Source organism: Peromyscus maniculatus, chromosome X (genome assembly GCF_049852395.1).
Source record: "Peromyscus maniculatus bairdii isolate BWxNUB_F1_BW_parent chromosome X, HU_Pman_BW_mat_3.1, whole genome shotgun sequence".
In the NCBI taxonomy this organism is placed as follows: domain Eukaryota; kingdom Metazoa; phylum Chordata; class Mammalia; order Rodentia; family Cricetidae; genus Peromyscus; species Peromyscus maniculatus.
The window spans coordinates 47,640,053-47,652,690 of NC_134875.1; the positions used below are offsets into that span (position 1 = coordinate 47,640,053).

Here is a 12,638-nt window from a genome sequence, read left to right on the forward strand (position 1 = left end):
CATTGCTTTGTTGAGTCATAAAGATCTAGTGACAAAGACAGGCTGAACCAGCCAGCTCCTGACAGTACTGTGTCTGCTGAGGAGGTGTACATATCAGGGTCCCCTGGACGCAGTTATAATCAAGATCCAGACTTAATGTACTTCTGAAATGAGACAGTAAGAATATGGTGGTGGTAGAAGGGTAGAGTTAGTATCCATAAGTGAATGCAATTGAATTATTTGCTGTTTCCAGTTACTGAGATAGAGAAAACACCAACGGATGGTAACTGTGTGTCAGGTTCTAAGATTTGTCTTTATTTGTTGAAGCAATATTTGAACACTCACTCACTGATGAGTGCTGATATCTACCCCTTGTTATAGGTCCAGAGGCATTAGGCTAGTAACGGAGGTGATGAAAACAAGCTAATATCTAGTTATACAACATCTAGTTTGACAAACTTATTACCCGGTGTTGTATCAAGGCAAGACCAACTTTATCAGATATGAAAAGCATATTCTTATAGAAAGAGAACAAAGCTTACATACTAAAAGAAATAATAAGGCTTTGTGTGAGTATCTGGATAGAAAGCTAATTACTGTGTTAATGAATATATTCTAAGTAATAGTGGGTCATAATTTTAGGCTGTGCCAAACTTACCATATGTATCTGCTTACCATCTAATGTCCTAATATTCACATGCATTTTTATGTTTTTTTTTTTAATTTTTAAAATTATCCAACTAAGTAGCAGGGTTTCTTAAGAAATTTCCATGCATACCTTTTTTCCCTTTGATCGACACCCCAGCTTTGTATCCCGCTTCTGTTACTCACCCTCCACTACTCCCACTCCCAGTATTCATTCCTCCTCTCCCTTCCTTAATCCATTTGCCTTCTTATGGCCTCCTTTGTATTTACATGCACACACACACACACACACACACACACACACACACACGCACACGCACACGCACACGCACACGCACATGCACACGCACACGTGCCCGCGCACTCGTGCACACACACAATAAGCTAGGAGTCTCAGATGAAAGAAAACAAGTACCTTTTTCTCTCTCAGCCTAGGATACCTCACTTGGTATAATATTAGCAATTCCACCCATTTTCTTGTAAATCTCATAGTTTTACTTTTCACCTGTGGATAAATAGAATTATGTACATGCACTACATTTTTATTATGAATTCAACAGTTGGTTTGATTGACATGTGGAAAGAGCAGGAATAAAATGAATGTGAAAATATTTCTATGGTAGAGTTGTAGTCTCCTTTAGGTATGTTCCCAGGAGTGGAATAGGTTGATTTTGCACTTTTCTGAGGAATAGCTGAATCAGGTTCTATAGAGGCTGCACCAGTTTTCACTCCCAACATCAGTATATAAGAATTCCCCTTTCCTTACATTATCGCCAGCATTTGTTTGTTTTCTTTTTTTTTTTTTTTTCTTTTTTTTTTTTTTTCTTTTTTTTTTTTTTTCGAGACAGGGTTTCTCTGTGTAGCTTTGCGCCTTTCCTGGAGCTCACTTGGTAGCCCAGGCTGGCCTCGAACTCACAGAGATCCGCCTGCCTCCGCCTCCCGAGTGCTGGGATTAAAGGCGTGCGCCACCAACGCCCGGCTCTTGTTTGTTTTCTTGATGATAATCATTCTAACAGGAATTCTGATGGAATCTTAAAGTAGTTTTAATTTCCATTTCTCTGATGGCTAAGGGTGTTTGAACACATAAGAACTATTTATTAGCCATTTGTATTTCTTTGTTTGAAAAATGTCCATTCAGTTATTTAGTATAAGTATGGATTGGCCATTTTGTGGTGTTTGTTTCTAATAAAGTAGTCTAGAGATCAATCCTCCATGCACTAAAATATATCTGGCAAAGAGTTTCTTCCATTTTGTAGGTTGTCTGTTCACTCTGCAGATAGTTTCATAGACACTTTCAAGAGAGGTTGAAATCCAACATAGCCTGTAATTCAGTCTCTCACAAAATAATACTCTGAGTCGGACTTTAGGCTACCAACTCTATGACCAAAATCTTATAAGATTATTTTAGGCCAATTATAAAACTATGTAGAGACTGAGAATTTGAAACCTTGACCTAGACATATTAACTCTCCTGAATAGTCAGAAACATCCTGTGATCATTATCCTAGCATAAAACTGTGTTGAGACAGCCACATGCCATGTCCAAACTTTGCCTTCAAGTACAAGGAGTCAGATAACTAAATCCCAGAGATCCATCTTTAGTGATATGTTGCTAAGGATCACTTCTGTCATAATCACCTTTTGAGGTCAGGGTTGGAGGATCAGGAGTTCATGATCAACCTCTGATATATAGAAAGATTAAGCACAGCCTAGGCTATGTGAAAACACATAGCAATAGGTAGTAGTAGTGGATGAGGGAGGAGAGGTAGAGAAGGAAGAAGAAGATGAGGAAGAAGAATAAGAAAAAGAGGAGGGAGAGAAGGAGGAGGGATTTAATTCAGTAAATCAGATACTTATACAGCTGAGGGAAATGTTGCAGGAGTGGACACTCTTGTCCTTGGTAGCCTAAGAATTTGTGATCTTTAGCACATTAAAGAAAAAACAAGTTAAGAGGCCACCACTGGAGCTAACAAGAGCAGTGACGTACTTCCTGGGATCAGATCCCCTACTGTTGTTACAGCCATGGCTTTTGATACTCAGAAGGCTGCTAACTGAATATTGTAATGCTGTAGCAACATCCTAGTCATCTTTTGTTGCTAGGGCAAATAAACCAATCATTGGAGAGATAGCCTAAACTTTGCTTCCCCATTCTGCATCTCATGCAAATGTGTATAATGGGAGGAACCTAAGTTTCTTAACAAATACAGTTTTCATCTTTCAAACCGCTGCAGTTCAAGAGGGTGCACCTCAAGTAGGCTGGAATGGGTGCTCATCTTTAGTCTATTTTGTTGTCTATAGAATCTCGTATTTGAAAAAGTCATCAGATTAGTGTACTACTGATAGGTATTTAGGTTGCTTTCAATTATTTCACTTTTTTTAAAAGAGGATATAGTTGTAGCTGTTTTCAACATGTGTGAGTTTCTCTTGGACAGTTGCTTAGTCGGTTACTGCTACTATCACACATAACAGAACGGGTAATTTAGAAATCCCAGAAACTCGTTTCAATGGTTCTAATGTGAAGGAAGCCCAAGATCAGGGAACCTATGGACTTGGTGGAAGGGTTAAAGAAAATACTATGTTGCTCCCTTCAATATATTTTGTAAGAGCATTAATTCCAGGTAGGAGTGGTGGTTCAGGAAAAGCATCACATTTTTTTGTGGCCAGCCTAGACTATTATAGTGAGTTCCAGGTCAGCCAGGGCTGCAGAATAAAATCTTATCTCAAAAAACAGGGAGCATGAAGAGCAGGAGGCCCATATGAAAGTTTTCCAGAAAATGTAGTGGTTTTTGAAGTCTACATTGGCAACTTCCCTTTCATGTAAGATAATGACTGGCAGTTTGGAACCTGGGGCTTATGCAGGAATACTTGCCTCAGCCTAGGAGGAGGGGACTGGACCTGCCTGGACTGAATCTACCAGGTTGAGCTGAATCCCCAGAGGAGTCCTTGCCCTGGAGGAGATGGGAATGGGGGGTGGGCTGGGGGGAAGGTGGGGGGGTACGGGAGGAGGGAGGACAGGGGAATCCTTGGCTGATATGTAAAATTAAATCAAATTATAAAACAATAAAAAAGAAATTAAAAAAGTGAAAGAAAGGTGGGGCTTAATCTCATTCAGCAGGGGGATATTCAAGACATTATTGCAGCACCAAAGGCCCCACCTGTTAATAGTATCCCCCAAAGTCACCACCTAAAAATTAGTAGAATCAGAATTTGAAACCAGGCAGTCTGGCTCCAAAGTCCTGGCTCTCACCATTACACTTTCCTATACTAAGGTCCTATTGATGTTGACATCTGTTTGGTTTTAAAGATCTATCTTCCAAGCCAACTTGCTATCACTATGCTATGCTCATTTCCATAGCTTTATCTTGGTAGGTTAAATCTTGATTTATAATCAATCACTCTCTCATCTTAGTTGTATTTAAAGCTTTATATTCCATCATGACCATTTTAACATCTTTTTGGGATTTCATAAAAATTCTTAAACTTTTTCTTGAAATGTATAAATGACTTTGGGGAAGGATTGATATTCTTATCTTGTGTCTTATTGTGAGCATGGTCTGAGTCATTTTCTCCCAGCAACCATTAACTGCCAATAATTCAGGGAATGGCAGGTCTTCCTAAGCTCTTACCCCATCCATAATGGAATGTTGAGGTTCTGATCTTGTACTGGTCTTCTTTAAGTGACAACAGCTACTGTGAATTCATGAGTGCCATGTCCTGAAGAAATCCTCAGCTTAGTCCAGCTCTTATACTCTTTCATCCCCCTCTTCAGTGATGTTTTCGGAACCTTGGAGGAGGATGATCGAAATGTCCCACTTAGGGCTGAGCACTCACAGTCACTTATTCTCAGCACATGGACCAGTTAGGAATCTCTGCATTAACTATTGACAACTGCAAACAGAAATTTTTCTGACCATGACTAAGAGCAGCCGTAATTTTCAATTAATCTTTAATGTATTAGGTGGAAACATAAACATTTAGAAGGTAGTTTGACACCATGTTCATGGAGCAAAACAACAGTAATTGGTTTCTCCCTAGGGCTTATGACCTCCACAGACATGGGCTTTTGGCCAGTTTTATAGAACCAAATGAATTCCATTGTATGGAATAGACCTCACTCCCCCTTCCGTAACACTCACTGTCCTTCTTTTAGGCTCCTTTATAGTTTCATGGCCTCTACCTACACCCACTCCCACAAACACACACAAATGCATGCGCGCGCGCGCGCGCGCGCGCGCGCGCGCGCGCGCACACACACACACACACACACACACAGAGACACAGACAGACAGACAGACAGACACACACACACACACACACACACACACACACACACACACACACACACACACACACACGAATTACCTGAAAGGAAATACATCCTTTTGTTTCTTTCAGCCTAGAATACCTCACATAGTATAATATTTTCAATTCCACTCAATTTCTTGAAAATCTCCTAAATTTTATTTTTACCTATGAATGATTAAAATTGTGCACATATCTTGCATTTTCATTATCTATTCATCTGTTAACGGACATCTGGACTGTTTCCATTTCTGGCTTTTATGAATAGAGCAGCAATAAACAGGGATGTGTAAGTGTCTCTATGATAGGCTATAGTCTCCTTTGGTATATGCCCAGGAGTGGAAAGGTAAACCCATATTTTATGTCAGCTTAAAATGTTTTTGGGGAGATGCTGGGCTTTGTGGCTTAAGTCCTAACAAATACTAGTACTCAGGAGACAGAACAAAGGAAGAAAAATGTCAGCAAATTAGAGGCCAGCCTGGGCTACATGGTAAAGTCAGGTCCACTATGATTACAAAGCTGGATCCTGTATCTATGAAACAACCGAATGAAAACTTGGAGGGGTGCCACTTTTCAACTCTAGTGTTCATGATTTCTGTAACTGTGTCTCCATGTATTGTCCATGTGCTATCACTGCTGACTTCATTTCCCATAGAACCAGGGTTGGATGCACTACCTCAAATGTTAGAGAATTTACAGACTTCATTTTCTTTGAAGAAGGTGGAAGGAAGAGAGTTGCAACTTCTAAGAAACTTGGTTTGGCTTGCTGATTCCAGCCACTAGGCAGATTAGGCTAAGGTTTTAGCCAAGTAAAATTGCCAATTTTCTAAGAGAAAGGGCTAGCACATCGCTCATTAGAGCATTCTGAGCTTGCCTGTGCAATCTTTTTTTTTTTTTTCTTACCCTGCAATTTCCTGTGGGTTATAAATGAAACCTTTCTAGCTGTTAATGCAGGCTGTGAATTGAAGAAAAAAAAGCATGTAATTAATCATAGGAGGTTGGGGGGTGCTCGCTAAGCTTGAGTTCCAGGGGAGAAGCCGGACAAGGCACTAGGACCTAGAAGGCAGCTATCCACCCTGGCAGGAATTTCTTGCTTGGAGCTCAGACAACAAAGGCATAGAGAGATTGGTTTTCTTTCTCTCAGCATCTCCACCCAACCAGCAGCAAACCGGTGAGTGGGGCTTTCGAGTGATTTTCAAGCCGAATGTAACAGATGTCAAACGGGCAAAGCACAAGGCACACAGCTCTCTTTCTGTGTGTCTGTCTCTGTCTTTCTTCTTCTCTTTTATTTGCCTTATTCTATAGGATTGTTGTCCTCTAAGATTCTACCTGGGATTTTCCTCTGGAAAAGTGAGTTTGTTGTTCCTTTGTTTTCACTGTGATGCTGATTTAGAATAATAGCACTTCTGATTCTAAAGCATAGCTTTATTTGCACAGCCCGCCTGGGGGAAATGCTTGATATACTTGTCTTGAGGAGGTGGGGTCTTACTACTGCAGGTTGTCTGACAGAGACAATGCTGAGCTCAGCATAGGTCATGGTGACACTGGAAAAAAAGGGGGACTGAGCCTGGCAAAGACACCAGCTACCAGTCTCCCTTAACCTCCTGTCTCCCTGGTTCCTTGCAAATCTTGATGTGGCAGTATGTAGCAGCTGAGCCCACTTGCTTTGTGAGTCTTTTTCCCCCATCTGTGAGATGAATGCTAATAGTTTGGTTCCTTGGATGTCACATTACCTTTGTAAGCGTTCAGGGCTTCGGTTGTATTATTTGGTTGCATGTTTTCATTGTTTTTTTTCCTAATGGGGAGGGGTTCAGTGGGGGGGGGGTTGGGGTGGGGGTGAGATCAAAGCATGACAGATGACCATTTTTTTTATTGTCTCCATCAATGAACCTAGGCAATAGACAAGTTTGAAGTGAATTGCCTGCTGTGAGGGCAAAATGTTCCTTGAGTCAGGGGAGAAACCCAGAACAATGAAAGGTGTACTCGCTTGTAAAGGTCCCATATGCTATTCAGGGACCCATTTGGGAATCTTTCCACAATTAAATTATTCCATTAAAAGGTGTCGCTGCATTGGTGGGAAGGGGATGAAACACCTGAAAGGAGAAAAAGGATTCTGTGACCAAATAGAAGCAAGAGGAAAGCAGAGCTAATAGCTTGTTAAAGAACTGGTTTTTTCGACATCCTCCTCCCCCTTTTCAAACCCCAGCTTATTTCTTATGAATGCTGTATAGCGGCACCAGCTTGATGGGAGAGGGTTTGATGAATAGCACAAAGACACTGGGTATTCCCTGGAGGCTGTCCCTTTAAAAGAGAATCGTAGTTTATTCTGGGGGAGGGGATACACATATTAGAGCAGGAAAAAAGGATTTGGAATAAAATTCAAATACCCCTCTTCCTAGTCATTGTATTGTGATGCAAAGACTGCTCCCTAAGCTGGAGATGCCAACCTTGGCTAGCTCCCTGTTTCTCTTCAAGGGGAATTTTGTCAGGCTAGGGATTCATTTACAACTGTTAGTCATGTGGCCATGTGTGAGGAAGCAGATGCCAGTTTTAATGTATTTTGCCCGAAGTTACAATTTGATAGGAGCCACTGTCAGTAAGTTCCAGGATTCTAAGCTATTTCAATACCCCCTCCCAAATTTGGAACAGTGCCAAAAGTGCCACCCTTTCTAGCTCTTGCCCCTATCCCCCTCCCCAGCATCCAGTCCCGTTGCCCAGCCCCCTCCATCCTCTCTATTAAGATCAATATTCCTGTAGGTCAGGGACAAGCAGCAGATGGGTCACAGGCTTTTTTCAACCAGTTCTTTTCACAGGCAGCAGATTGCAGCTCTGGATCTGGCTAATATTTCAATTCCTTTTCTTTTTTTCTCTTACCCCCACCCCTCCTTATTTGCCTTTCCTTATCCCCACCTCTTTCTCTAACAATCAGGTTGCTGCGGTTCAATCAAAATATGGAACTTGATTTTGGACATTTTGACGAAAGAGACAAAGCATCTAGGAATATGAGAGGGACACGGATGAATGGGCTTCCAAGTCCCACTCATAGTGCCCACTGTAGCTTCTACAGAACCAGAACCTTGCAGGCACTAAGTAACGAGAAGAAGGCCAAGAAGGTACGTTTCTACCGCAATGGGGACCGCTACTTCAAGGGGATTGTGTACGCTGTGTCTTCTGACCGTTTTCGTAGTTTTGATGCATTGCTGGCTGACCTGACTCGATCCTTGTCCGACAACATCAACCTGCCTCAGGGAGTGCGCTATATTTACACCATCGATGGATCCAGGAAAATTGGAAGCATGGATGAACTGGAAGAAGGTAATTTAAGTAGTGGGTGGTGGCCCCTGGAAGGAAAGGATGTTCTTATGATTATATTTTTAGTCTTCCTTGAAAGAAACTAGGCTATTTGTTTGCCAAAACATCAGGTTGACTGATGCTCAGGCTTCTGATTCCAAAGTTACCATCAGGACCATTAACTGTCACTCTTCATGGGGTTCCATCTCTGCTGAGGTTGGAATGCACATGGGTTTGCTAATGCTAAATGTGTTTATCTCCCTGGGTATACAAAGGAAAATCTGAATTGTGACATTCACTCTAAACCTTGTTCATAACTAACTCGGTGTGGCACCATCAAGACTGGCCATGAAATCATTAATCATTAAGGTGAGGAAGAATAAAACAATTGTGCCCAGATTTCCTATGAACTGCTGAGAAATTGTTTGGAAATTGCTGCTCATTAGAAGTATACACCCCAATACAGGACTTCCTGGATATGTTCACAGAGGATTAGACTTTTAGGTAAGTGTTTGCTGCTCAGCTGTTGCTTCTAAAAAGCCCACATCAGGGTGTGTCTGAGAGGCTGAGATCATTGGGAGAAATATGAAAGAAAGCTGTAGGTATGCCTGGTATTTTAATGACCACCATTTCTATTAGAGTAGGATGAGTCACTCTACCTAAATCCTTTCATATCCTCTCCATATTTTGGAATTGCAACTGAATTTTATGTTGACTGCTGAAAACCTTGACAACCTGTGACCCACATGATAACAGAGAAAAATCCCAGATCTTCACAAAACTTATTCAACCATATTTTATTTTTTATGGATATTTAGAAAACAGATCTTGTGTTATATTGTTAATATTTTATATTGCCAGATAAATTATCATGATCAGTTTGACCCATAGGTACTTTAAAGGATAGCCTCAAGGAATAGTGACAATGGAAATGTTCTTCCAGTCTCTCCTACATTATTCAGGCTTCCCTCTCTCCCTCCCTCCTTCCCCCTCTGCCCTCAATCACCCACAAAGGTGAATCAGTGCAAATAGATCTCTAGGGACTCCAGATTATAAAGAACCAACAAAGAAAGAGAAACAGCACATTTGGTGACTTAGTAGGAGCAGCCCAGCCTCACTGAGTTGAGGTTTCCTGTGTTCCTAGACAAAGGGGAATGGAGGTTTCCCTTATACAAGGTCCTATGTCCATCATGTAGTTGTGGTTTTCAAAGCAGTAATGTGAAGTGATTCAGGCAAGCAACTTATAAGAGACAATATCCACATAGTGCTTCCATCCGAGAGTCTTGGGATTGGAATCTAAGAATTTTCTACACAGCTGACCTTGAAAATCCATGCAGAGGAGGATGATTAGATCATTTACAGAGTGGGTAGGCAAACATCAATCCGAGACTTTCCTAATCATCAAAGGGTTAATCATTCTAGTGCATATCTTAAAATAAAAGGAGGCCAGTTAGGGTCAACTCTTAAATCTGGATGCTCAGTCGAGGGAGCTGTCCAACAGAGTAATCAATAAGGCGTGTGTCTTCAGTTGCTGTAAAATCTATATTTCAGTCAAAGTTGAGGGATTTCTCTGTAATACCTTTTACAAACAAAACACGCTGAATCTCCTAGTTTGTCTTAATTTCCATCATCTGTGAACATTTAAATGCCATGATACATGCTAGGTAAGAATCTGAACCAGACATAGTATACTGAATACGAGTGAAAATGTTATATTTGTTATCAGTGTTTTACAAAGATTTCCCTCAATCAATTTTTTCACAAATATCTCCCCTATATATATGCGTATACGTGTGTGTGTGTGTGTGTGTGTGTGTGTGTGTGTGTATTGAGAAAAAGTTGATGACAAACCATGTCAATTTAATCTGTGTAAGTGATCAACATGAATTTTAAAAACAGACACAGCTTTATTCTCACCTGTCTTCTCTTGGTTCCTGCTAAATTAGACCTATATACCATTTCTGGGTGCAGTGGTATTTCCTGATGTGTTTCCAACCAGTGTAGAATCTGGATAGGGATCAATTAAATGTACTCATTTTGTCTTCTACAAGCCCAAGTGACAGTGGATGCCAGAGGTATTTCTGGGGGAGTATTTGATGATTTTTCTCACTGCCATATAGCTAAGTGGGAAAGGGCACCGAGATGAGGAAGACATGGAAAGGTTTTTTTTTTTTTCTTGCATTTTGTCAGTTAGAGTTACTTATCTAGAAAAAAGGTCAGAAATCCCTTTGTTTACTTCCAGAAGAATGTGGATGGAAGATAAAAAATTATTAATGTATACTCTTTCCTGTTAAGATTTAAATTGAAGATGTTTGGAAAGATTACCGGTGAAGTATCAGGAATATTGGGTTCATATCTTGGAGCAGATTACAATGGAAAATGAAATATTGGGAATGAGATTTGTTTCAAATTCAGATCTGTTAGCTTCTAGCCTGTAGAAACTTGAGGAAATCAGTAAAAACCCCAAGATTCAGTTTTTAAAATCTATAAAATGAAAGCAATTGCTTTGCGAATCAATTAAGAAATGATATGAAGCGCTTTCTATACTTCTGCATACACAGTGATACTCAATAAAGGGTAACTGTTACTGCCTGAGTCATTCTCATTTTTACCTGGTTAGCTATGTGACTATGGGGCTGTCTTCATCATCAATGATATTAATGTTCTCTCTCTTTCAAAATTAATGGCTTTAGTCTCGTGCAGTGGTTCACACTTCGTAACCCAAATATCAAGAGTCTGAGGCAGGAGGACAGTGTGTTTGAGGCCAGGCTAGATTGCAGTGGTCTTGGAACACATTACAGATCAACTGAGACAGGACCTGAAAGTCTAGGGCCTCTAAACTCATTCTTACACTCTTTATTGAGAAATTCTTTTGAGTATTGAAATTTGCAGAGTGTTAGATGAGGTGATTTTGATGAATCTGTTCCATTAACAACAGTGATACAGAGTTCCTAGTTGTAGAAACCTCATTTCTGTTCCTTTTTGCTCTGTAGATCTCAAAGGAATGGATCACACAATATGGGTTCCCAAATGATCAGAACATTAAATATTTAGCCTAAAATTAGATAAAATAAAAAGCAAATGCTAATCACTCTGACCTTATGGCACCTCTGGCACTCCTTTTGTCTGGTGACTCCAGTCAACTGTCTGCTGCTAGATGGTGGAAATCATCAAGGGAAACATTTTGAGTCTAAACCTCATTTTTCATGTCAGCCTTTCCATAGCTTCTTGCATACAACAAGGGTCTTGGCAAAATCACAGAGGATGCGGCCCTCATGAAACTGTATCCCCAGCTGGTCAATGAAGGAGATTCATCAGTGCTATTTCCTTTTGTTTGCCTCTTCTTTATCTTTCATTAGAAAAGTATTGTCCATTTCCATAATATCTAATCTTTTCTTCACCTCCATGTTTATATACACTCACCAATTTCAGGGTTATATTTTTGACTAGCTGATTTTTGTGTATCAAGACAAATTTGAACACTATTAATTATGCAGACCATTGGAAGAATACTTAAAAGTGGAATAGTCTTGAATAATTTGAGCTATATAGTGACACTGTATCATCCATCTCCTTTACCATAGTACATTTGTTCTAATGAGATTAAACCACCTTTTCACTAAGTCTCTTATTACTAAAGCAAGTGCATCACCCAAAGCAGGGATTTTTTTTTGAGACAGGGTTTCTCTGTGTAGCTTTGCGCCTTTTCCAGGAACTCACTTGGTAGCCCAGGCTGGCCTCGAACTCACAGAGATCCACCTGCCTCTGCCTCCCGAGTGCTGGGATTAAAGGCATGCGCCACCACCGCCCAGCCTTCAAAGCAGGGATTTTAAGATGCTCAGGAGTGATGATGCATAGACAGGATGATACAAGAAGCCATCATTTAATATTGCAATGTAATAATGCAATAATATCATTCAATATTTCCTTCCTTGAGTTAGGAATCCCCAGAAAAGAATAGAAAACACGGTGAAAATCATTTTTGCATTAAGAGATTATAATTGTATATGACTCTTTGGAAAATGGAGCCTTCCTAAGGGTGAAGAAGTGTACTCTTTGGATCATTTTGAACCTAATGCCTGTTCCCTTTATGCCCTTTTAGTCGTGTTTGTGCCATTTCATTTCCCTCACCCCTCATCCTAAAGCAACTGAATTATAGCAAATTGTCACTTTGCTTAGCTGAGAAACAGCTTTCTTTCTAGGGTCCCAGAGGGTGGAAACTAACCCCTGGAGGCTGTCGCAGGGTGGAGACTCAGCTGCGGAAAGTTACAATTGGCTTCACCCAGCTCCAAGTGCTAGGTAACCGTGTAGGAAGCACCAGGCTCTGAAAATAGACCTGAGAAATGTTTGCAAGATCAGAACAAGGAAACCTTATCTACAACAAAGGAACACATCTAGGGCTTTCCAATAATAGAACTACA

General features: G+C 40.5%; 1 protein-coding gene across 7 annotated transcripts in view; it reads left to right on the forward strand.

The window, feature by feature from the left end:
- Positions 1 to 12,638, forward strand: part of Dcx (doublecortin) — an 80,035-nt gene that overhangs the window by 2,064 nt on the left and 65,333 nt on the right. For 4 of the 7 annotated variants that reach the window (XM_042269006.2, XM_042269007.2, XM_042269008.2 and 1 more), the window contains exons 1-2: positions 40 to 156; positions 7,856 to 8,241. In XM_042269006.2, the coding sequence (XP_042124940.1) occupies positions 149 to 156; positions 7,856 to 8,241 (394 nt within the window). In that variant the 5' untranslated portion in view covers positions 40 to 148. Of the gene's footprint in view, positions 1 to 39; positions 157 to 6,020; positions 6,098 to 7,855; positions 8,242 to 12,638 lie in introns of those variants that run through there. The other 3 variants (XM_042269010.2, XM_076562890.1, XM_015991916.3) reach the window with 2 other exon arrangements.